The sequence below is a fragment of the Conger conger genome, chromosome 1 (genome assembly GCF_963514075.1).
Source record: "Conger conger chromosome 1, fConCon1.1, whole genome shotgun sequence".
NCBI lineage: Eukaryota > Metazoa > Chordata > Actinopteri > Anguilliformes > Congridae > Conger > Conger conger.
Window position 1 is genome coordinate 46,725,313 of NC_083760.1, and position 26,936 is coordinate 46,752,248.

The 26,936-nt window shown below is 41.2% G+C and overlaps 1 protein-coding gene across 25 annotated transcripts in view; it reads right to left on the reverse strand.

Moving 5' to 3' along the window:
• Positions 1-26,936, reverse strand: part of LOC133127692 (CLIP-associating protein 2-like) — a 113,840-nt gene that overhangs the window by 47,041 nt on the left and 39,863 nt on the right. For 22 of the 25 annotated variants that reach the window (XM_061240874.1, XM_061240855.1, XM_061240957.1 and 19 more), the window contains 5 exons: positions 13,012-13,158; positions 3,467-3,543; positions 1,791-1,883; positions 1,216-1,361; positions 591-726 (listed from right to left, as the gene is read on the reverse strand). In XM_061240874.1, the coding sequence (XP_061096858.1) occupies positions 591-726; positions 1,216-1,361; positions 1,791-1,883; positions 3,467-3,543; positions 13,012-13,158 (599 nt within the window). Of the gene's footprint in view, positions 1-590; positions 727-1,215; positions 1,362-1,790; positions 1,884-3,466; positions 3,544-13,011; positions 13,159-13,808; positions 14,018-26,936 lie in introns of those variants that run through there. The other 3 variants (XM_061240966.1, XM_061240915.1, XM_061240890.1) reach the window with 2 other exon arrangements.

Genomic DNA, 26,936 nt, shown 5'->3' on the forward strand with positions numbered 1-26,936 from the left:
CAGATTGCAGGCACCGGATTGCTTTTTTTAAATTGGGACCAAATCGTAGGAAAAATGTTAGGTCTCAACGTCACCGTTTCTGACTCGATTAGACTGGTTTATGGGTTCCGGATTGCCGGCATATACACATTTTGGCACTGTCTGCTTGAATGTGTCAGGTGTGAGCGGTCTTGCGAGATTCTGTTTCGACTCCAATTGACCAATCAGGAGGTGGTCCCGTGTACCACCTTTGTCTGATCTGGTTGGGAGCCCGTATAGTCGATGCTATTATCCAATCGGTTTTCACAATCTGACCTCGCAAAATGAGAGAGGGCATCCGAGCTACTAATATCGTAACCTGTGAGAAAGTCATATACTGTATGTACACCCAGTTAATATGTACAGTTCTCAACATTAATGAAATGTTATCTGTCGGTTAGTAAGGTTTAACTTAACCTCATTACATTACATTACATAGGCATTTGGCAGATGCTCTTATCCAGAGCGACATATAACAATGAGCACAACCATAACCAGGGACAAGTGCGCATAATCCAATCTCCTGATCCATAAACATACTGGAGATGAGCCGGTAGGGTGGGGCCACTCACCCGGATAATGAAACGGATGGCCGACACTCCCGAAGTGGCCATCACCTTGGCACAGTTGGGAATCAGGTTGAACAGGATAGGCACAATGGCTTCTGCACCGTGATCAAACTTGTTGCCCAGGACGGTGGAGAGGTGGCTACAAGAGCACAGACAAAAAAGTGGAATTATACACAGAACCCAGATCTGCTTCATCCATCTGAGACCAGCATGCAGCATTAAAAGCACAGTAAGACATCCTAGGATCTTAAGGGTGCAATCAGCAAAGATAAATAATCGGTATCATTATTTGAAAATGCAACTACATGCGCAGTTCAGTTATGCACAGCATTTCCACAATGCGGCATACTACAATACAACTGCAGTCGACTGGTCGAGCTGGTCATGAGCTGGTCTAGCTGAGTATGAGCTGGTCAACCAGCTAGTGCTGGTAGCTTGTCTGAGCTGGTAGCTGGTCAAAGCATGCCAAGCTGGTAGCTAGTCTGAACTGGTCAACTAGGTACCAGCAGTTTAAAAACCTAGCTTGAGCTATTTCATGCAGAGAGTGTTCTGCGTTTTAGCTGTGCTAGAGTAAAAATATAAAATTACACATTACATTGCACTCTCTGCCTGGCTCTGTCATACTCACGCCACAGTGATGCAGGCCTCCCGCACAACTTGGGAGCGCAGGTCCTTGGCTGACAGCTTGAAGGCCCCGTCCAGCAAACGCAGGTGTTGATAGAAGCAGTCATAGTCTGCTGCTCCGGCTATCAGCAGTGACCGCACTTTCTTCAGCTGCCAGAGAGGGTTACATACAACAATTAATTAGGGAAGCTTCACCATCTTTCACTGCTGCTGTATGACCTCAGCTTCACTATCCTTCACCGCATGTGTGCAACTGGTGGTGTTACAGAGTGCTGCCCAGACAGCAGTCTAGCCACTCTGCCTTCCAGCTTCAGCTAAAACCAGTCACTCTTTTCGATGCTGAGGGCTTAAGCAAACCTGGAATAAGTACTTTTCTGAGAAAAGTAATGCTAAATTCAATGAGTATCCAGTGAAAATGGCCAACCTTCCTTCTATCAGTTGGTCTACAGATCACTCAAGATTGCCCATATATAGAGAGACCTTATAAATCCAACATTCTATCATATGACCAAGCTAGATCACTGGTCAGGGGATCAAGCTAAAGACTGTAATTAGTCATCATGGGCCTGAGATACTCACCGCAATGGCCCTCTGATCCCAGTCATGTTTGTCATCAGACAGCACCTCACGGATCTTGTTCAGGTTGTCCTCTAGGTCTCGAGTAGAATAGATCTGCGGAGCCCATGCAAACTGAGTAAACCCGCCTTAGGAGCAGAGTGACTGCTCCCTGTATCTCATGGTAACTCTAGCTGATGTGATCGTGTCCCTGTATCTCATGGTAACTCTAGCTGATGTGATAGTGTCCCTGTATCTTATGGTAACTCTAGCTGATGTGATAGTGTCCCTGTATCTTATGGTAACTCTAGCTGATGTGATAGTGTCCCTGTATCTTATGGTAACTCTAGCTGATATGATAGTGTCCCTGTATCTTATGGTAACTCTAGTTGATATGATAGTGTCCCTGTATCTTATGGTAACTCTAGCTGATGTGATAGTGTCCCTGTATCTTATGGTAACTCTAGCTGATGTGATCGTGTCCCTGTATCTTATGGTAACTCTAGCTGATGTGATCGTGTCCCTGTATCTTATGGTAACTCTAGCTGATGTGATAGTGTCCCTGTATCTTATGGTAACTCTAGCTGATGTGATCGTGTCCCTGTATCTTATGGTAACTCTAGCTGATGTGATCGTGTCCCTGTATCTTATGGTAACTCTAGCTGATGTGATAGTGTCCCTGTATCTTATGGTAACTCTAGCTGATGTGATAGTGTCCCTGTATCTTATGGTAACTCTAGCTGATGTGATAGTGTCCCTGTATCTTATGGTAACTCTAGTTGATATGATAGTGTCCCTGTATCTTATGGTAACTCTAGTTGATATGATAGTGTCCCTGTATCTTATGGTAACTCTAGCTGATGTGATAGTGTCCCTGTATCTTATGGTAACTCTAGCTGATGTGATCGTGTCCCTGTATCTTATGGTAACTCTAGCTGATGTGATCGTGTCCCTGTATCTTATGGTAACTCTAGCTGATGTGATAGTGTCCCTGTATCTTATGGTAACTCTAGCTGATGTGATCGTGTCCCTGTATCTTATGGTAACTCTAGCTGATGTGATCGTGTCCCTGTATCTTATGGTAACTCTAGCTGATGTGATAGTGTCCCTGTATCTTATGGTAACTCTAGCTGATGTGATAGTGTCCCTGTATCTTATGGTAACTCTAGCTGATGTGATAGTGTCCCTGTATCTTATGGTAACTCTAGTTGATATGATAGTGTCCCTGTATCTTATGGTAACTCTAGTTGATATGATAGTGTCCCTGTATCTTATGGTAACTCTAGCTGATGTGATAGTGTCCCTGTATCTTATGGTAACTCTAGCTGATGTGATCGTGTCCCTGTATCTTATGGTAACTCTAGCTGATGTGATAGTGTCCCTGTATCTTATGGTAACTCTAGCTGATGTGATAGTGTCCCTGTATCTTATGGTAACTCTAGCTGATGTGATAGTGTCCCTGTATCTTATGGTAACTCTAGCTGATGTGATAGTGTCCCTGTATCTTATGGTAACTCTAGCTGATGTGATCGTGTCCCTGTATCTTATGGTAACTCTAGCTGATGTGATCGTGTCCCTGTATCTTATGGTAACTCTAGCTGATGTGATAGTGTCCCTGTATCTTATGGTAACTCTAGCTGATGTGATCGTGTCCCTGTATCTTATGGTAACTCTAGCTGATGTGAAGGAACATACTGTACCTGGACAGTGGGGACATCTGTAAAGGCTTTGATGAAATCTTCCTCATCGATACCCCCAGCTCCTTCTTTAGGCTGACCTGGGTGATCAGTAAAAGAAAAGGGTAAAGTCCCCAAAGATATCCCATGGCTACTGTGTAATTATCACCAGGACAAATATTCAGAGCACATATATTATACCATTTAATGCCTAATGAAGGCTCTATAACGGCACGGTAATTTCTCCTCTCCTAGTTAACTCAGCATCAAGCAGTGAAAGGCAGCATTAGCTCAGGAGGTCGGGCACTCGTCTGGCAATCAGAGTTCAATCCCCAGCCCTCGGGACGAAAAGTGTCAGTCAAAGTGTCATTGAGCATAATTGCTGCTGATGAGCTGGTGGGTATGGCTCCCTGTTGATATTGGTGTGTTTGTGTGTGTAAGTGTGTGTGAGAATGAGGTGAATTAATTGTATGGTTGGACCTGTTGTAAAAGGCTCTGTGAAGCTGTATTTGCTGGAAAAATGGCTATATAAAAGCAGTCCATTTACCACTCTTTCAGGGTCCCGCAAAATTAACTACAGGATTTTGGATCGATGCATTATTATAAATTGGGGCATGAAATATGTTTATGCAACCTTCATGATAGAAATTTTAGAATCAGTCACTAACAGGAGCATGACCTTATCTTGTTTCAAGTGTCCCCTTAAAAAATGTAGGGTACATAAACGTTTTTTTTTAAAGTATATGCTGCTTATGGTGGGTCTCCTCCTGGTCTAAGCGGCTTTGGGGTGGAGCCACTTCCTAGCCATGTAGTGGTGCTCCAGCACCATAGTGTGCCACACCAGCAGTACTGACTGGAGGCTGCCATGTCATACCCAATACATAGCAGTACTAACTGTGTCGAATGGAGGCTGCCACAGCAATAATGACTGGGCAGACTGGAGGCAGCCATGTCATACCCAATACATAGCAGTACTAAATGTTTCATATCCAATACACAGTTGTACCGACTGTACATGCCTGTACATACTTTGCTACCAACCTGAATTTTATAAAGAAAAAACCTAATAGTACATATTGTTTTAAAAGCTAAACCACAATACAATGCATATCATTCACGCCTGGTTATACTCTTCATTTCATGGTACACTGCATGTGAGCCAATTAGTAATTGCTGCATTATTATTAATTATACTCATTCAAGTAGCAGGGAAGAAATTAGTACCAGATATTCTTTTTTTTGCTTTTAGAAAGATTAGGTAATGTGACAAAATACTTACTAATATATACTAATATACTAATATAAATACATAATTTATAAGTGTGTGTGCAGTACATGCAGTATGCACAATATTCTTTCTGCTAGAGCTTCTCTGCGATTAATACAGCCATAGGCTCTGGTATTGACAGGCGCTGCATTAGCACAGTGTGCATTTCCTGTGGAGCATTAATAGACGTAGATGGGGACAGAGCACACAGCAGAGCGGCGGGAGGAAGAGAAGAAACCAAAGAACCCAGAAACTCCGGATCTGCAACCACCACTCGCCCTTCACAAAGTCACCTCCATCCATACTCACAGCCTCTACACCAACAGAAATATCACACATTGATCTGGTACATTACATGATCCATGATTTGCCCTAGTGAAAATTCCAGCTAAAACCAGCAATTTACAAAAGTACATTTCAAATTGTAATCCAGCAATACTGTATCAGTGGACTGGGAAAGGTGATGAGACTTTTGACAATGAGTGAGCTTTTCGGATCACATCCAAGTTGTACTTATAGAGGGGGAGAATAGGAACTGGGCAAACATCATTCCAGTTATGGTAAAGGAGATGGGAGACCTGAGGAGAGTCTTATCCCCACTAACATAAGCACATTACATTTACCAGTGAGGGATAAAGGCTGCATGGCGAGTCTGGAAATTCTCTCGCCATGAATGCAAAGAGGGCCCATGGCTGAAACATTAAAGAATCCATCCTTGACCACGTTATTAGGGCTTAACTCGAGTCGAAAGCGGCCAAACACAACAGGCATTATCCCATCAGGGGAAGAGTGCAAATGTGCCCTGGTGCAGCTTATTTGGTCAAAAACACTCAGTTTGGAAGAAATGCAGGTTGAGGCTGACTGACTGTAGTTGCCAATATCTCTGCCTCTGCCTCTGCTTGGACTGAGCACTCTGACCAGATCCTGAGGGAAGTAATCTTCACCATCTTAGGGAATTCTGGGTCTTTTAAAAAATAAATGTATTTTTTTCACATGCCATTAATTTATGGACGGATGATTTATCAGATCAAAATAAGCATGTTCAATACCCCTCAACCTTGTTCAGTAGGTTGAGGGTGTTCAAAAATGTGCAGAGAGAGGCTACATTCTGCTAATGCCAGGATATATAAACCAAAACAACAGTTTTAATGACGAGAAAGAAGCAACACACATTTAGCAAACTGCAACAACCCACCAACAGTCTCTTAGAGACCAGAACAATACTCCCCAACAGTCCCTTGGAGACCAGCACAATGCTCCCCAACACCCCCTAAGAGACTAGCACAATGTTCCCCAATACTCCCTCAGAGACCAACACAATGCTCCCCAACACTCCTTTTGAGACCAGCACAATGCTCCCCAACACTCCTTTAGAGACCAGCACAAAGCTCTCCAACACACTGAGAGATGAACACAATGATTCCAAACAGTCTCTCAGATCTAAAACGTTCAAGGCAGGAATTTCAGTACAGGATTGCAAGAATCCAGGGTATTTCACTCAATCCCATATATTCATCTTAAGCAAAAAGAGAAATGTATTCAGTAGTAAGAAATCTGCAGTTAAAATGGCTAAAACTGAACCCATTGCTAGGCATCAATGGTGAGGTACTCAGCTCGAAGTGCTAATCGCATGCAGTTGACGCTTCAAAAGCTCCCCCTTATCCCAGCAGTCAAGTTATGCTACCTCTGCTGCTGATTTACCTGAAGCACCAAGCTGAACTCCTGCATGATGCCATGTCAAAAAGCACTGGTAGTGGCAAAATCCCATAACAATGAGCAGTTAATAATGCTCATAAAAATGTCTAGCATGTTATGCGTCTTACTTTCCCGGCATTTAGATGATTTCATCCAGATCAATTCAAATCAAATCAAATCAAAAACAAGTGCACACAGGAAAGCATAGTCCCAAGAGATACAGCAAGTGCAAGAGGTACCATATTATAAATGTTATACATACAACAATGCTGCCTGAGCAAGCATTAAAGTACAGTACATTTAAAAAACAACAGCAAAAAAGTGACACTAATTAGGTGGTGTGTAAACATGCTAGATTTCACACTCATTTCATATTCATTTTATGCATTTCTTTAAGCAAATGCAATGCCCATTTGAGCAGCACTTTAATTAAAGTAAGTAAGGTACACAGCAGTGGCTCGTATAATAGGAATAAATAGTCTAGGTATAGAAGATGTGCGACACAGTTCTGAGAAGCATCAGCGAAAGCCAGCCCTGTGATATGGCCAACAGCTATAAGTGTGGCAAAAGTCTTATGAATTTCGCAACATATACTATAGGTAGTGAACAAAATGGTAACAAAACAAAATGGAAACAGTTCCAACAGTGAAGGATTGCAATGGCTCTGCAATGGCAGGAAGCACATTTTACTTGCATTGCTTTGGTACACTCATAGAAGCCAAGGTTGTCAATCATTGCATTTCTTTCAGAAAGGGGTGGACCTTTTAACATCCCCATGGTTTGGGGAAAATGACACAGATATTACCCACGCAAACTGATTTTCTGTTACCAGATCTGAACACAGCTGAGCATTTATGGGACATTCTGGAATGATGCCTGAGACAGCATTTTCGACTTCCATCGACCGATTGTAGTTGATTGATTTTCTTGTGGAAGTGTGGTGTTGTATTTCTTCTGTTACAGACATTGGTAGACAGTATGGTGGTACATAGAGGCCATACTGGCCACCCATGGTGCCCCAGCACCACGACATGTATATTGATGATTTTTTACTATCAACCTGTACAGAGAAAAAAGTAATGTGTTGAAGAAAAGCAGAGAGTCAATTTAAAAGTTATGTTACAGCTTTAAAATGACTATTTCCTGAACAACCTGCCCCCTCCCACCCCCAGCCCAAAATACTTTGATATCCACTCCTTTGTTGGGGAGAAATTCTACCCTTTACTAAAATTGTATTCCCATCCAGACATCCCTGCACAGCATACATTACTACAGGAGATCAGCACATTCAGTAGTTCAAACTTCTCACAAAGAAATCAGGGCCGATTGAGCAGGACTTTGAGTTTGCAGAGATCAACCTGGCATTTAAAAGGATGCCATTGAAAAGGGCAGACATGAGAGAAACGGAATGATTAGGCCAGGTCGCTGAAGACTATGAAGCAATCAGAAGCAGAAGCCTATTCAGAGCATTCAGGATTGGCAGAGCAGGCTCATTCCGTGATGCTCTGAGGTGAACAGCAATTTGGAAAAGCCTAAGAAATACCAATTACACAACCATATGAGCAGCAAACATTAGCCCCCACACTGCTGTGTTAAGATGCACAGAGGACCACAATGGAGAACCATAAAATTAAAATGCTGTTTTACATCAGTCTGAAGAAGCAAACCGGCTGAAACTAGCTGGCATTTGCACAATACACCAGAGACCTTTTTCTTTTTAATCAAATCTGAAAGATAAGATGTCAAAGGTGAAGAATATTGCAACACCAGCAGAATTTCCTGTTCTAAGCCAGGAGTCATTCACTGAAAACTAGACAAAAGAAAGGATGATTACTGGTCTCAGCCTCTCCAAACTCAAATTCTCAATACAGAGAGCACCTTCATAAGGAAATTTCTCATTATAAAGTGATTCCACCAAGGTGGCAGTCATTGCTAAGATCAGTTCTCAGATTTCTTTCCTCAATTAGCTTCTGGGCAATGTATGCTAACTTAGCTCAGTCTGGGGCTGACGAGATAGCATTTCATTCTTAATGTGCACTTGGAAACTGGTGACCTCAAGCTGGTCCATAGCAGAGGGACATTATTTTTCAGCAGGGGCTATAACATACCACTCACTGGAACTGACCAATGTAATCTACTCAAGGGCCTGAACAATCACTACTATGGAAAAATTTGCTTCAGTCAGTTCCTTCACTCCATCTGCCACTACTTCAGAAATCTGTTAATATTCAAACTGATATCAGTCAAGTCACATTGCACTAACCGAATTAAGACATGAAAGCTACCTCGATGATCTTCAGAATTAGGAGTGGAGCTGGCTCAGCAATTTTGGCAGCTCTAAACAAGAAAATTTGAGGGTGAATACTCAGGGTGCGAATTGTGAAGACAGAGGGGATGCGGCAGAAGCAATTGCTGACCGGGGAACCAATCGCAGACAATCCTATAAAATTAAAATGTGTTCCCAAAAAACAAATAAATAAAACAAATTATGTGGAGCGCAACAGGCTAAGACGCAGCAGACTTGCGGTTGCAGTTTGCTGCAGTTGAACACTGGGGACCGGGGTTCGATTCTCGGTCCTGCTAAAAGCCAAGTTTGGCCGGCTCACGTGGAGCAGCAATAATTGGCATGCTGCTCCAGAGGGAGGGACTTGGCAGGGTTAGTAGATCGCCGCACAAAAACAAGCACCTCGAGCGCCTCGGAATCACGGTCACGACTGGTGAGACGAGACGGCTTGAAGAAGGCATGTCGCTCACCTGCCGACCACCGAGGGATGGGGTGTGGGCGGTGTATCTAATACTAGCTCTAATTGAATCAGACGGGGTCCAATTGGCTACCAAATTGGGGATACAAAGCTAGCAGGTTTAGCTAACAGTTTGGAATCTACTACAGTAATCCATGAAGATTTAAACAGAATCGAGGGCGGAAACCCGACAAATAAAATTCAATAACTAAATGTAAGGTTAAATGTACACTAAATGTAATAAAAACAAAAACATAAGGCATTACTCTATGGGTAATTGGAAGGTGCTCAAGTTGACAAAGATTTGGGGGTAATAGTGGATCAAAGCCTTTCAGGTACTAGTCAATATGCGGTAGCAGTAAAAAAAATAATAAATAAATAAATAAATAAATAAATAAAAAAACCCCAACGGGATACTAGGATACATAGCGAAGAGTATTGAGTATAAATCTAAGGAGGTTATAGTCACCGTATACAATACCCTAGTTTGACCACACTTAAGTACTGTGTGCAGTTCTGGGGACTGCACAATAAGGAAGACATAGAAGTACAGGAAAAGGTTCAGAGAGGGTCAACCAGATTGATTCCATGTATAAAATTTATGACGAATAATCAAGATGCTGACTATCTTTAAGCTTGGTAAAAGCTTGGAGACTTAGGGGAATTTGATTGAGGCTTTAAATTCATTAAAGGGATTAACAAAGTGAACTATAGGGTGAGTTCGCTTAGCAGAATGGGGGGGGGGGGGGGAAGGATAAACTCGTCACAGATATTAGGGAGCATTTCTTTTCGCAGAGAGTAGTCACTCCCAGCATGCACCAGTACCACTGTCCTCAATTTAGCCTCAGCTACACTGCAGGCCACAGTAGAGGCACGTACAGGTCTACCCCAGTACAGTCTGCTTCACATCGTTTTACTCTAGTGGGCTTTGTGAAAAATAAACATAAATAAATAAAAACTCAGTTTTGTCACGGGCTATTATATTTAGATTTGATTACACAATTATTAAAAGGATGTTCCAAATTAAAATGATTTAATGCATTGTCCAGCTCCTTCTATATCTCTTCCTCTCTCCATTTAATAATCTTGTGTGACGGTAGCGGTTAGGTAGATATTTTCTGAGCCACTCCTCCCTCTCCTTTCTCTGGGTAAGTTACCGTACCATAAAAAAGTAGTTGTACCCTTTCTAATTTCCTCCAGTATTGCATACAGATTTTTGAAATTCCTACTTGATTTATTTAATGAAAAAAGTTATCAAATGCCCTAATCACCCCTATAAAAAAGTTAAACTGAATAACTGGAATAACTTTAGGAGCAATAATTGCAACAAAACATGTGCCATAATTCGATATCAGGCTTTCACAACGCTGTGGAGGAATTATATCTCACTCTTCCTTGCAGAACCCATTTAATTCAGGCAAATTGATAGGTTTCCGAACATCAATTCCTTGTTTCAGGTGCTGCCACAGCATTTTGATTGGGTACAAGCCAGGTGTTTGACTGGGCCACTCCAAAACTTCAATCATTTTCTTTCTTTCCACCCATTCAGATTTGGATCATTGTCTTGCTGCATAATCCAATTACACTTCGGCTTCATCTCACTGAGAGACTTAAGAATGTTCAAAAGCAGACAAAGCAGAATTCATGGTTCCTTCAATCATGGTAAGTTGTCCAGCTCTAGAGACAGCAAAGCCCCAGCCTATCACACTACCACCATGCTTGACTGTGTTCTTACAGTGAAATTATGTTTCTCTTGGTTAGCAGTGGTTTCCACCCATGAATCCCATTTTTGCCCAGTCTCTTTCTTATTGTGGAGTCATGATCTAGGCTGAGGCTAGAGAGTCTGGCAGTTCTTTAAATGTTTAAATGTTTTTCTGGTTCTTCCTGGATGAGTTGTTGCAGCACATTTGGGAGAAATTCTGGCAGGCCATTCCTGAGAAGTTTCACAACTCTTCCAAGTGATCTTTATTTGGAGCTGATGGCTCTCGCCCTGTTTCGGCTCAGAGCTTTAAAAATTACTTTGGAGTGGCCTAGTCAATGTCTTTATTTGAAGCTAATAGAGATGAAGTGGTAGGACCAGAACAAAGCAGTTCAGGCTAGAAAACTTACAGATTTATCTGAATTAAAGCAGTTCTGCATAGAAGAGTAGGCTAAAATGGTGAAACCTGTTATTAAGTTTAAGGGAGCAATTACATTTTCACAGGGTGATTTGGGTGTTTGATAACTTTTTTAATTAAATTCCATTTGTCTAATATTACATATTGTCTAAAAATGTGCAACTGCTCAGTGTGATAAATATGCAATGAGTGAGGAAATCAAGAAGGGGAGAAATACTTTCACAGCACTGAAGCTCTTTGGGGAATAATCATTCTCAAATATTCTATAAAAAAATGAATGCACTTAATAGAATACACATTATGTCATAGACAAAAACTTGATTTGTTCTGTCCCAGCTCACCTGGTGCCTGTGGCAGCTCATGAGATGGTAGTGGTAGGACACATTGCTGGAACACACTTTATCTCAGACGGTAGCATTCACTATGTCACATCAAATAAGTTAACCTCCTGAGACCCAGCGTCCTCAAGCGAGGATATTAAACGTTGGCTCCCCTGAGCTCTATACAGTATTTCTCCTAAAACAAGGGACAATAAAATTAAAAAGAAGTAAAAAGATATATTTAGAAAAATATTTTCACTGTTTTTGTCATCAAAGACCATTGTATTATGTACAACATTTTTTGACAGTCTCTCAAGTGAACGTAATCCGATTTAGTGAAATGGTATAATCTCCATAAAGACAATGTGCACATTCTACAATCCATTGTTATAAATATTGAGAAAGACGGCTTCTGAGAAAATGAAATGGCTCGTTTTATTTTATCTGCTGTTCTCAACTGGTGCAGAGGGGAATAAGGGATGAACAGCAGTAAGAAAAAGATGCCAATATATGACATTATTTAACAGACATGTATGTGTGTAAACAGACAAGGGTCACAATGACACTTCGGTGTGCCATCTCTGTGCTGCGGCCGCTACATGTGTGATGACGCCAACGCGAATATGTGGCAATTTGGAAAGTTTAAGCACACTTATTCTAGATCTACACTCTCTATTATGAGAATCAAACACAAAAGAGTATTTTAAAGGACTTGATGAGAATGCGGTCAAAGGAACAAATTCTCTCAATGTTTTGTGTACAAATATGGATGATGTTATAGTTTTGGCATGTATGGCTGCCACATGTGCTAGTTGCCTTCATTGATAATGTAACTGCTGATAGCAGCAACAGAACAGAATACATACATGTAAGGGTACAGACATATCTAATCAGCTCAAGTTCCATACATGCCTCCAAACTCATTGGAGTTTTTTTTCTCAGCCTCCTAATGGTTTCCTTGACTGTCATTGGTACAGCTCTTCATGTTGACTAAAGCAATAACAGACTCCAAAGGCAATCAAAAGCCTCAAATCAAGACTAGGTACTGAAAGCTTTCTTATACCTGCAATTGAATGCACCTGACTATTCAGAAAGAGCTGAAAATCCATTTGTCCAATTAGTTTTGATCCCCTAAAATGGAGGAGTTTGTATGAAAAGGGATCCAATTTCTACATGGATCACCAAATATGGATGGCAAATAATCTCAAATTAAAGGTGACAGTCAGAACTTTAACCTCATATTCATCATTTAATTTAAAATCTGATGTGCTGGACTACAGAGCCAAAATAACTAAAATTGTACCACTGTCCAAATACTTACGGACTGCACAGTATATTTGCAAATATATGTGTGTTACTCTACAGGAACAAACTGCTATTAATCTAAAGGCACTGGAGGATGAATTGGTGCTGTGTTAGGACGTGGTACCTCCGATTTTGGAGGCCCCCGTTGCGCTCGGCCGTCGGCTGCTGTTGCCAGGGTTGCTCGGCTTCTTGGTGGTGGGAACCTTAAAAGCGGACTGCGAGGAAGAGGGTCGGCTTCCATCCACGGACTCGTCATCCTCAAAGCTTTTGTCTGGGGAGAAGAAACGCACACGCATGGGTGGTGAAAACTAGTTGCTTGGTGACCACAAGGGAGAAAAAATAAAAAAATAAAAAAAATTAACCCTTTGAAGAGTAGGTTTTTCAGAATGTTTGTTCAAAAGTCTTTTATAAAACTCCATTACTTTTAATTACTGTTACACTGGGACTGCACATTCAAGAACATTCAAATTACATGTTTGTGTTCTTCCACTTTAAAGGGTTAACGATATGTCTCACGACTAAATTTTATTACTGGGGAACTGGGAAAAGGAACGGCCTTCTTCCTGAATGTACACATGACAGCGGGCTCAATCTTTCCAGTAACGCATCAGGGTGAGTTCAGGACGGATGAACGTAGTAACAGAATCAGAATGGGCCTGAACAGAGCCCTGTACCGCTATCCACGCAATAGCATTGCAGCGATAACCATCCCCACCTGCCAGAGAAACAATGACTGCACACACACCATCCATCACACAGCTAGGGGGAACGCACACACTCCTGTCGCCGTGACAACTCGCTCCCATCCAGCAGGCAACCTCAAACAGATTTGCGACCCAAATAAAAAAATCCCTTGCACACCCCTGTGAATACACAGACACGTAGATATATGTGCATACACAGAGGACCCTCCCTACTCACAGTCGCAGATCTTCTTGCAGATAAGGCGGCGCATGCCTTCAGAAGGAAAAAGGGTTCCAGGGGACCCCCTGTCAGTGAAGCCGTCCCCTCAAAATGCACTTTACATGGCCCGCCGCACGGCCGTTTGGCAGAGACAATCCCACAGATCCTTGCCTGTCAAACCCTCCGCCCTGGATTCTGCCGGCATTTTTCCTCCCCCCTCCTATCAACGGCTCTCGTTCTCCCTCTCCTTTCTCTATCTCTCACTCCTTCCTCTCTCATGGCCCTCCCTCCATGGCTGCACAGCCAATCAGCTGATGGGTGACATCACTCTGCAGCGAGTGCTGGCCCAGCAAAGCGTATCCCTCCCGAATACTAATGTGCCCATCGCCCGAAATGGAGAAGCCCTACGCGAACGTGGCTGGGAGCAGCCAGTTTGGGATGAATTTCCCTGCCTCTGGAGCACACTGCCCTGATGGCATCACATAAGGAGAAATAAAAACAAAGGCAGAGCGTTGCCTCCTCCTCTCAGGGCTGCCAGACACGCCCAGCTGCTCCTTTGTGCACAGCCTCACTCTCAGCCCTGTGTGGGCGAGGCACTGGAGAGCTGCAACACGCAACACACACATAGAAACATATACAGACACACACACACACACACAAACTGAAACATACAAACGCAGATACACAGATGCACACAGAAATTCACATTAACACAGACACACGCACCCACAAATACAAACACACACAGATGCGCATGCACAAATGCAAAAGCACACAAACACACAGACACCCACAAACAAATAGAAACACACAAACACACGCAACATATACAGATGCACAACCACACAAATACAGACACAGACACAAACATACACACACACACACACACACAGATGCACACATGCAGATACAAACACAGAAACACACACGCATACTCACTCACTCTCTATCTCTCTCTCTCACACACACACACACACACACACACACACACACACACACACACAAAAGCACTCTCTCTCTCTCTCACACACACACACACACACACACACAAACACTCTCTCTCACATACACACAGCCATGTGAAAGCACACGCTCTCCAAAACACTTACTATAATGATAAAACTATGGCCATTCAGAAATCAAATATTTATACACATGGAATCATTAACCTCATTACTGCATGATTACATGAGATTTTTTTGTGAATCACAATCACGGCATAAATTTTGTTATAAAAAGGGCTGAATTATCAGGGACAAGGCAAGAAGGCAATTAAAACAATATATTCTCCACATTTAGCCAGCATGTTAGTGTGAGATATCTGGTAGACACTTGGGAAGACTACATTAAAAAACTACAATAAATTGAATGTAATACTCATTAAATTCTAAAAATGTAACTAATTTATTTAATTACATTAACAGGAAACGGGCTTGGACAACCCATGTTTTTTGAGTTCACAGAAATATGAACTTAAAACACAGATTTAGCCTAAAGAAAGAAAAACGGACACAAATTTGCCTGTCCAATGGAAGGGCCGTAAATCACATATACCTAAGCCACACACTTAGGCCATCAGCATTCCACTATGTTTAGATACAATACAATATAGGGTCAAAGACATGCAGACATCGAAACAACTGCACTACTCACAAATGTGCAGTCACTGTGTAACATATTTCTATTCATTAAATGGGTACAATGTTAGCGAGCTAACAATCATCACCAGTCTACTGCAGATAAATCTGCATTTCTGTCATTAGATTGATATTAAAAACCAAGTGAAACAAAATCCAAACCTTCAGCAATAGCCTGGAGTACTACTAATCAATAGTGTTTACCAATTGCCACCACTAGAAGATATTCATTTAAAGAATCAATGAAAGGCTACCAACTGTGCAAAACCCAAACACTTAAACAAGCAAACAGAAACTGCCACTCGAAAATACACAAGAGAAAATTATCACAAACTCAAGCTTGTAAACAAATGAATGCAGACATAACAGATGGATGTTTATGTCTACAGTTACTATAGGCATGCCCGCAAACACAGGGAGCAACCTTTGACCAATGTAACACAAAGATGTACACAGCTGCATCTGAAGTATGTCAGTTATCAGACAATGTTTGTAAATATAGCAGGGGCTTGTCTGGGCAATGTTGCATGTTTCTTTAAGGTGAAGACATGCAGAAAAAATGGGTCACTGACCACAAGTGCAACTAGGGTGACATTCACATGTCTGTTATCTGCCCGACTGCAACAAATATTACAAGCTAGGGATGTTAATGCAGTATCAAGCCCTAGTGTTCTTTAATTAGCATGAGTAGCAAAAGGTGAGCACATTAGTGTTGCACTGGGAGCATCAGGGTTGCACGGCAAACACAATTCAGAGAGAAAACTGACATTTTGTCCCAGTCATTGTGACAAAGAAAAGTGCTAGTTGTTCCTGAGGAGATTCATTGTAGTACACATTTTTACTTGTCATCAATGTCTTTATAAGTGGAGTAAAATTGTGCATATCATTTTGTTAGACACTAGATTATGATTCAATTAATATGGCTTCCTGCAAGGTGTGAAAAGTAATGTATTTCATGTATACAGCACAAGGACGACAGCCCAGCCAATGAGGTTTTGTTTTTAATCCAGAGATCGATCTGCAGGAGAGCTGGGTCATGCAACGTAGGACGAGTGGCTCAGTTGCCATGACAACATGTGGAGAACAGGCGCTATCGCGGTGGTTTAGACACAAGACAACTCTGGTAAAAACAGCAATGCAGACACCAGACTCTTGCTTATTTCATTTCGTATTTTAATACCAGGAACTGAAACGCATCCTTTGGTATTCTTAAACTGATTCAAAACTGTGTTTTTCTTTGTTGCTGTGTCATAAGGAACTGACAATCCATGCCAATTCATCCGACCTATCATGTGTCCTACTAATGGGTATTGCACAATGATGACGCCTATCCAGTAAATGCAAGCAACCTTCGCCAGGATCGACTGCCTGGTCTGCGAGGAGCCTCTAGTTAGCCACTAGAGAAGATCTATTTGTGAGGTCCCAAGAGAAGCAACAAGAGACCTGGATGAACCACATGCTAACTACTTTCACTTTCTGTGCCGTTTATCCTTACCTGGTCACTGCCATGACAAGCAGATTCATTCTACGCACTCCAACTAATAGCAGCTGTCTGTGTATGATACATGCAAAACTACTAATTATTTGTACAGTGTAAGTTAACTCTAATGATTGAACTATTTGTGATTTGTTATTACAAAAACCTTCTACAAATATGAATAAAACACTGATACTCAGTGTCCTTACAAAGTCAGCAATAAAAATAATCACTTAATTTCCAGGTAAGTAATTATTCAAACTTGGAAGTGTATCTTAAAAGTTTGAACAAAGCATATTCCATACTGTCGGGCAACATTTACAGCTTGGAGGAGAAATAGATTTTGACTGAGTATTTGTAATTCACTATAGGCACAGTGAGATTTGAACTCAAAACACTATGATATGGACAGAAAGTGGCAAAACGAAATGGTGAGCACAATCTCAATTGGCAAGTAAGGGATACAGCCATTTAATAACACACAATACCTGTAAGGACATGATTTAAAATGCAGATATACTGTAGATGACATCAATGCAGTTCAGTGAAAAGATGCAAACTAACAAAACAACAGATGACACACTGATGACCACTGTTCTTGAAATAAAAAATTGAAACTGAATCGTGACCAAGCTAGTGCAGCCTGCTTGACCTGCAGGGGATGGGAGAGTTTCCGTCGGCTGGGATTACACCATCTCGTTGCTCACAGCTAACCTCAGAGCTCAGGAGGCAGTAGCATCACCCAGAGAAAACTTTATTGTCTGACATGACAGAAAATCATCTCCAGTGTGGCTCAACAATCAGAGACAAAAAAAAACAGACAAACTGACACAAAACAGCAATCAATCAAAACTGCAATCAATCAATCAATCAATAAATAGAACAATGGCCATCTAAAAGAGGGTGGGTGGGTTGTTATTGATTGTTTAAGATTCTGATGGCCAGGATCCAAGGCTCATCCTTCTCTATGTCCCATGAAGCCCACTGGTCACTCGAGCCCCTGTGGCCCGCTTGCTAAAGCTGCACATGAAGCGCCTTCCTCAGGCTCATGTCTAGGTGAGCTTGGCTTGTGGGCTGTAGTGAGAAAAGAAGCTGCTTGCCGCATTGTGTGCTTCAGAGGAGAGCGTTCGCTCGTCCATCGGCAGCGGAGATTGCGGCATGAGCATGGCTGTAAGTGACAAGGCTTCTTTACTGAGGAGAAAAGCCTTCAACATAAAAACGCACGTAACAGAATCACATAAACACACTGAGGGCCAGATTTACTAAGGAAACGCAAAAACATTGGCACTATGCGACTCGTTTGCATTCGCTGACACCAACAAATGAATGACTGATTTGCTAAGACTGTTATACTAATTACGCAGTAGACTAAATGAAACAGCCTCATTCACAATTTTGCAGTAGTAAATACCCATAAAGAAAATATGGTATGCTTACACGTCCAGATTACAAGGCGCTGAGAAATGGGAATGGAGCTACCACATGAAAAACTAGAGCGAAATAACCGCCTCACGGTTGTATGTCTCTGCCAACCAGTCAAGTTGCAGTTTACATCCCTGTCTGTCCAGCAATAACTTCTAAACTTTATGAATCCACAACAAGTAGAGCTTAAGCTAAGTTTATTATTTTTTTTAACATTTCATTAAAGAATTCATGTGCGGTTTCTTTGTCATTGGTGTGACCTACAATGTAAACAACATTAAATGTTGACCTTTTTCTTTTTCTCATTACAACCCAAATATTTAGCCAAATATTTACAACAGAAACACGCAGGTGGTGGTCAAACTAAGAAAATAATATTAACACCGATAGAACAACAGGTAGAGAAATCCCTGCAAAATAAGAAAGTTTGGGGTGTGGAAAGAATAGGCACAAATATACTTGTAACTGGAGAAGGTAACTGTTAAAAATTCCCATGCAAATAAGGGAGTCGCAATTAATGCGCGCTTTAGTCAATCAGACGGAATACTTAATTTGCCTAATTTAAATAATATCCACCCTGTTTTAGCTCCCCTCGCTCCACGTATACATATGCATGAAAATATGAGCAGGAAAGTCACAGTGACTCAATATCCAATTTCCAATGAATTATGTCAACATGGTGATGGAAGCATTTCCAGAAAAATTAAAACAGCAGGAATGAATCCATGAACCAAAATCAGTTCTACATCCCCAAAGGAATTTCCATATAGCACAAACCACTTGACATTAATTTTGAATGTGAAAACCTCAAAGCACCTCATTACGACCCTCCCACACTGCACTACCACATGTCTCCACAGGATGGCATCCACAGGTCTGTCAGGAGACACAAAGGCTCTGAGCAGAGAGCTGCAGCCATGTCTGCACTCAGCCTGGAAATGCAACCCCCTCACAAACCACAGGTCTGCACCCAAAGATAAACAAAGAGCACCAAATGAGGGGGCTGATATTCACCATTTTCTGCCACTTCATATATTTATGGTAAAAAAGCGAAGGGCAGGGGATTAATATCATTTCAGCTGACGTGTTTCAACGAAGGGCAGGGGTTTAAATATCATTTAAGCTGACTCGTTTCAAATACACAAACGTAATCGTAATTGATGTCAAATCCACTCGGAAAAAAGACGGCACGTGTCGCGAGACGTCTAGCAGATACTTGGGCTGTATGTGAACCACAGAAACAGAAAAATTACAAAATATCCAAGATGGACAAACACCTAGGTAGAATCACTTACTATTTTACAAATATATAATTAAATGAGACGCTAAATAAAACTAATATTGCCATGAGAAAAATAGTTTTGGACTGTGTAATTCATACACCTATGATACAGTAACTAATCAAAGCTATTCACTAAAAGAGGAGAGATAGAGAGAGGGTGAGAGAGAGTGAGAGACTGTTTGTTTCTGTGTGTACGGATGACCTAGTTTGATCCACCAGGGAGCACTGCCCATGGCCACAGGCCCAGGCCCAGGCCCATGCCCATGTACGGGGTGGGTGAAGTGTGTCTGAGAGGTTGGCTATCTGTGATACTGTCTGTTGCAACAACATTAAAGCAAGATTATGCCTTATATCATGACAGCTCTGGAACACACTGCTGTTTTAGCCTTTCCACAATCTCTACAGTCAGGCATGAATGAACAACACTCAATTTACTTTGCACAGAAGACAGTTACTCACTTAACACTGATGACACAATGACTAGGGAATAGATTTTGGTACATAAGGAATACGCTTATCCAGAGAGTATGTGAGGGCTAAATAATATCTTACCATTTTTGTTATTTTATCTTACCATTTTAATTTTATTTTAGCAAAATATGAGCACCAAAAAGCTTTCTGGTACATTTACGGCTTTAACGCCAGAGGATGGAGCTGGCCTTGTAACAGTAATACCTCAGCTGTGCTACTCTAATGACTGCAGCAGGTGCACACTGCAGATGCAAGAGCGCGCACACACATACCTTCAGCTATTTAATTGCAGATCTCAACATTGTAACCATCCTCCTAATGGGTTTGTGTGTGCGCATATGTATGTGCTCTGTATACATGCATATGTATGTATACAGGGGCCGCCTGTAGCATAGTGGTTAGGATAAATGACTGGGACACACAAGGTCGGTGGTTCTAATCCCAGTGTAGCCACAATAAGATCCGCACAGCCGTTGGGCCCTTGAGCAAGGCCCTTAACCCTGCACTGCTCCAGGGGAGGATTGTCTCCTGCTTAGTCTAATCAACTGTACGGATAAGAGCGTCTGCCAAAATGCCAATAATGTAATGTAATGAAATGTATGTGTGGGTGCGTGTGTCCTGCTACGGTATTTCATTTTGTGATCCAAAACAATGGCAATAGGAAATGAGTCTCTGTAAAGTGTCAACATTGAAACAAAGCCCCATGTAGGCAACAGTGAAACGAAATAACCTGCACAACCACCTCCTGCATAAGCAATCTACTGAAATATAAGACGCCCGCATTTAAAAGTTAATGTACATCTTTCATTGTGATAAACGGCCCTTTGAAATGCCAATTTACACCTCGTATAACAGTATATACATACTCGCGCTCTAGCTGCAAGCTAGGGCTGCTGACCTCCCCGACACACGATCGATTATATAAATGTTCCCCACACTGCGAAAACAGGAAACAGTTTATTGAATTAATTCATCTCTGCACATTCACACATTGAATTTGCATCAGTTGCCATTCCTATTTTAATTTTCGCCTATTTTAATTTTCACCAGTTTATCCAACCTTTTCGCTTATCCGCCATCCCCCCGGTCCCCCGAGGTCGGTTATGCAAGTTTTATGCAGCACGTGACCGAGACCAATAAATTAGCCTGTAAAAAAACTTCATTTTGTAGCTTACTCTATAAAGCTATGCATATTACACACTGATGGTTGTTAAACTTTGGTGTCAATTCAGGACTTTTGTTTTTGTATAAATCAAATTATTTGCATTGTCACTGTAAAATATAATTCATAGATAAAATCTTTGATATATGGCAGTCAATTGAATTCATATTGTATTTTATCATGTTCAATAAATAGGGAACACTTGTGTTAAGGTTTGTTTTTTCTTTCATTTAAGAAATGTATTCTCGTGACGTCATATGCTGGGAGTATTGTATCATGATAAGAGGATACAAATCACATTGTGGGTATGAGTGAAAAGCCTAATTAACACTGACCTAAAATGCAGTGCTCTGAACTCTAGATAGAGGATCCACAATGGTTTAAACTGCATAGAGCATTCAAACTGGGTTAAACTGCATAGAGGATTCACACTGGGTTAAACTGCATAGAGGATTCACACTGGGTTAAACTGCATAGGGGATTCAGACTGGGTTAAACTGCATAGGGGATTCAGACAGGGTTAAACTGCATAGGGGATTCAGACAGGGTTAAACTGCATAGGGGATTCAGAATGGGTTAAACTGCATAGAGGATTCAGACTGGGATAATCTGCAGCGGTCAGAAGAAGATTCCGGGAGTTAAACTACATGTTGAGAAGGCAGACTGCAGCACGGTGCTCTGCATAGAGGGGGGTGAAGATATTCATTTCAGGGACCCACTATGAGGAGTGCATAGCATCCAAATTCTCCACAGGACGAAGGTTAAAGCTGCTAGAAACATGATCAGGCAGAACAGGACAGGAGAGGAAGCAGGACAGCAACACAAACTGTCACTTTAAATACAGCCTGTTACACCCATAAAGCACAGTAAGACAGAGTCAGTCACCTTTCATTTTTAAACACAGCCTGTGAAACCTCACAGCACAGCAACAGTGAGACGGGAGCTTTCGTCTTCAAATACAGCAACTTAATTTAGCAACAGCACGCATTTACATATATTTTTGCCCATACAATCTACACTCAATAACCCATAATGACAAAGTGAAAACATGTTTTTAGATATTTTAGCAATTTTATTAAAAATCAAATACTTAATTCTTTCTGAAAGTATTCAGACCCTTTGCTGTGGTACTCCAAATTTTGGTCAGGTGCACCAAGAACCCAACGGTCACTCTAACACAGCTTTGGAAGTCCTCCACAGGAATCGGAGAACCTGCCAGAAGGACAACCATCTCAGCAGCACTCCATCAATCAGGTCTTTATGGCAGAGTGGCTAGATGGAAGCCACTCTTCACTAAAAGGCATCGGAAAAGCATTTAAAGAACTCAGGAAAAGATCAGATCAGATATGATGAGACAAAAATTGTAATGATTCGTTTAGAACTCCAAGCACTGTCTGGCGACCACCAGGCACTGCTCATCACCTGGCTACTGCCATCCTTACAGTGAAGCATGGTGGAGGCAGCATCATGCTATGGGGGTGCTTCTCAGTGGCAGGGACAAAGAGACTTGTCAGAATTGAGGGAAGGATGAATACAGCCAAATACAGAGAGGTCCTTGAGGAAAACCTGATCCAGAGTGCACGTAACCTCTGGGGAGAAGGTTACAGCTAAGACAATGCTGGAGTAGCTTCGAGACAAGTCACTGACTGAGTGGCCAACAAAAGCCAAGCCTTAAACCCCATAGAGCATCTGTACAGAGACGTGAAGATGGCAGTTCACAGAAGCTTCCGATCCAATCTGACGGAGCTTGAGAGGATCTGCCAGGAAGAATGGGATAACCCAAGAAGAAATCCCAAAAAGACTCAAAATTGTAGGTCTTACCCAAGAAGACTCGACTCCTGACAAAGGGGCTTCTCTAAAGTACTGGATTAAAGGTCTGAATAATAAATTAGCAAAACATTCTAAAACTATGTTCTCACTTTGTCATTATGGGTCATTGAGTGTAGATTGAAAAATGGCAATTGTGTCCATATAAAAAGAAATGTACAACACAATAAAGTGTGCAAAAAGTGAAGGGGTCTGAAGCCTACCTTCTGAAGCCACTATAAATGACATTACATACAGTGAACTCTAGAACGTTTTGGACAAAGACATTTTTCTACATGGATGTGACTACTTCACAGAAGTGAAATCACAAACTACACTACAGAGATTACATTGCGAGATGCACTATTTAGCTGCAAAACCAGGATGGTTAGGTTATAGTTTGCGAAGAAGTATCTAAAAGAGTCGGCAGAGTTCTGGAAAAGGGTCTGGTCAACAAGATTGTTTCTGAGTAATGGCAAGATGTTTCTGAAAACGTTTGAGGCAAGAAATAAGCGATGCAGTTGCTGAATCCTGATTCATACTTGATAGGCAAGGCTTAGTTTGAAAATGTGCATCTGGGTTCTGTGAGACAGGCGAGCTGTGCTGACAGCACTTCAAGCCTCTCCATAGAAAATGAATGGAACACGTTGTTTACATGATTTGTGTATGACAGGACGTACGGGACTAAATATGAGAAAAGTGTTCCGGTAAGCCCTTCGTTTGGCCTATTCTTCTTATTTCTCAGCCTCATAATGGTCTCGTTGACTTTCTTTGGTACAATGATCTATGGTCCTCATGTTGACAAATGGCAATAACAAATGGCAATAAAAATAAAAAGAAATATATATATTTTTTAAACACGACATGATACTGAAAGCATTCTTATACACTACCTGTCTCTGTACTGTACACTAAGAATGTGATTGAATGATTAGAAACACTTGAGAAGCCAACTGCCCACTTACATTTGGTCCCCTAAAGTGGGGGGACAATGTGTAAAAAGGGATGCAATGCCTACACGGATCACCCAATATGGATGTAAATACCCTCAAATTAAAACTGAGAGTCTCCACTGTAACCTCATATTCACTGTTTCATTTCAAAACCAATGTGCTGGAATACACAGCAAAAAGACAGGAATTGTACCACTGCTCAAACACTGTAAATGGGCAGTGTACTGTATGGATTCACCATGTTTAATCTGGCCTTGCTGCAGTAGCCCAAGTATCCCAAACGTGATCAAAAGGTCACATGCCTATGCAAAACATGAACAGTACAACAATACAATTGCATTACAATCCCCATTGCATAACTGCTGTCAGGTCACATCATCACCAAAGCAACTGCAATTAAACAGAGCACAGTGAATCAATGATTTTCCCCACACTGTTCATACCTGCCACATGCAACATGGCTGCCGTGTCTGCCATAACATTTTCATTTACACATCAAAGGCACTCGCACACTGCCGCTCCAGCTGCACGACCTGAAGGACACACCTGAACAAGATACACAGAAACGGCTTTCAACATTATTAACATATTGGCTAAAAGTAATATGGTCACTGAGCCAGATTTCCCAGCTGAGGCCCGGATAATTTGAATTACAGAGATGTTAAATGTATAATGTAGTTCGGGGCAGTTTGGAAGACTTGTGTGGAGATCAGAATGGAAGACCTCTTTTTAGACCTCCTTCAGGGAGTTAGAAATCCAATCTTGCTTTTAGAGAGGAGTGCTGGATTGTGTCAGCTATACCACTGAGGTGAGATTTCTGAGCTATGAAACCACGCCTTTAAACCTTCACATCAACTGAGAGGCGAGGGCTTAGAAACATAACAAGAAACACATTTGTTTATACATGTTTATTGTTCACAGTAATTTGAAAAAATTCAGCATTCCTTACTAAGGAACAGGAACTGGAAGAGACAAAGATGAGCCTGCAATTAGTAAACAGTAACAATTGTATCAATGGGCAAGGACACAGAGGCCATTGTAATTAAGTCTCAATGGTTTGCAGTGGAAAAACTGTTGGTTTAAGTGATGCGTTTGTCAATAGCCTTCAATATAGAAAGTGTAGGGTCTCTTACATATAGTACCTTGTACACAGTTAGAGATTCAAGTTGGTATGCTGACATTTATTAAGCATTGAAGGTTTAACTATTTTTAATGTTGCAGATGCACATTGACCCAGATATTGGAATACTTACAAAACAAAAAACCTGCAATGCCATTTAATCTTCCATACACAGATCCTAGACGCATTTTCTCATGGCCACAAAATGGAGGCGCCCGCTTCTCATTCATCTTAATTGTACTGCAATTTCCATTCCATCACAATCAAGGCCCAGTTTTTTCTGCAGGCTGTACTGTAAAAGCTGTAGTCAAATAAATACTGTAACTTAACCGGCCGTGATTACATACACAGAAATCAATCACAGAGTCAATAACAGACAAATAACAGTGTTGACTGAATACACCGTTATAGCACATTAGATAATATTGGTAGAAGCAATCCAGAATCATAGGTTGTTTTCTTTAAATTATTAGGTGCATTATTGTTCAGTTTCTTATTTTTTCTTTTACTCCTGAAAATTAGTCGTACTATGAAGAGCTCAGCCACACATGACATTGATTTGTCCTCATGGTGGCAGTATAGGAGTGTTTATTGTTTTTAGATATAAATCTGACAAGAACCATTTGGTATGCTGCAGAGGCACGAAAACTGCCATGCATATGTACCACCTCATGCCAAACATTTTTTCAGATTGTATGATATCTGCAGAATTGGTTTTTCCTACATGTTGGATTTTTTTGCGTAAAACACATATGATAATGAGTCCATTGAGACAATTTCTCAAAGTCAACTAACATGGAGCATTTCGTTGATGCATTCTCAGTATTCTCATCTTATAAATGAAAAGAATCTTGAGTTTTCCTTAAAAATATGGCCCCAATAAGTGAACCAATGTCCATTTGTCTATGCAAGATATGGATAGAGACTACCTCACTCAACCAGAGTCCTCCTGAGCTCCACCACCTCAACCTCCTCTGGCACTTATACATAGTCCAAAACCTATTACTTACTTCTTCTTATTACTTTTTACCCCAGGACTTAATGTTTAATGTTTTATGTTCATAAAGGCAATTCTGGTTTGCGTCACCTGGCTCAATAGGATAGTTTACAAGTTGAACCTGAACATCTGGTCTCTTTTTGGAACATACTTTTACTTTGATCCCTGATCTTTGCAATAATGTTTGCACTGCAAGTCATTCTGGATAACTGACAGCAAAGTCAGTCTGGTATATCTACGGCATGGTAAACCGCCCAGCCTATGGGCATGCAACTTGTTATTAAAATCTTTGTGGTGTAAAAGTGATAACCATTGGGAATATAAGCACAAAAAATAAGACGTGTAAAGCTTTATACAGTCAGGTCCATAAATATTTGGACACTGACAAAGTTATCGTTATTTTAGCTGCCTAGCACAGGATATTGGAGTTGGAAGTAAATAATGTTTGTAATGTAATGTCACTTGGGTTGTTTCTTGGGAATTATTTTTCCATTGGGTTCAGTAGAACAATGATTTACTTCCAACTCCAACATCCTGAGGTAGACAGCTAAAATAACAATAACTTTGTCAATGTCCAAATATTCATGGACCTCACAGTACATTCTTCATGTGTCCAAAGGTCATGAAGACACAATACTTTCATGTCATATTACTGGTTGACCATATACAACTCCTTGCTATTTTTAAATTCAGAAATCGACTGTTTTCCTCCGAATAACATGGTGTTCCTGAGCGGTTTCTTTACAAATCACAGACTACAGCTAAGCTTGCATAGAATGGATTTGGAGGAATCCTTTCATATGCAGCTGTTGCCTCGCA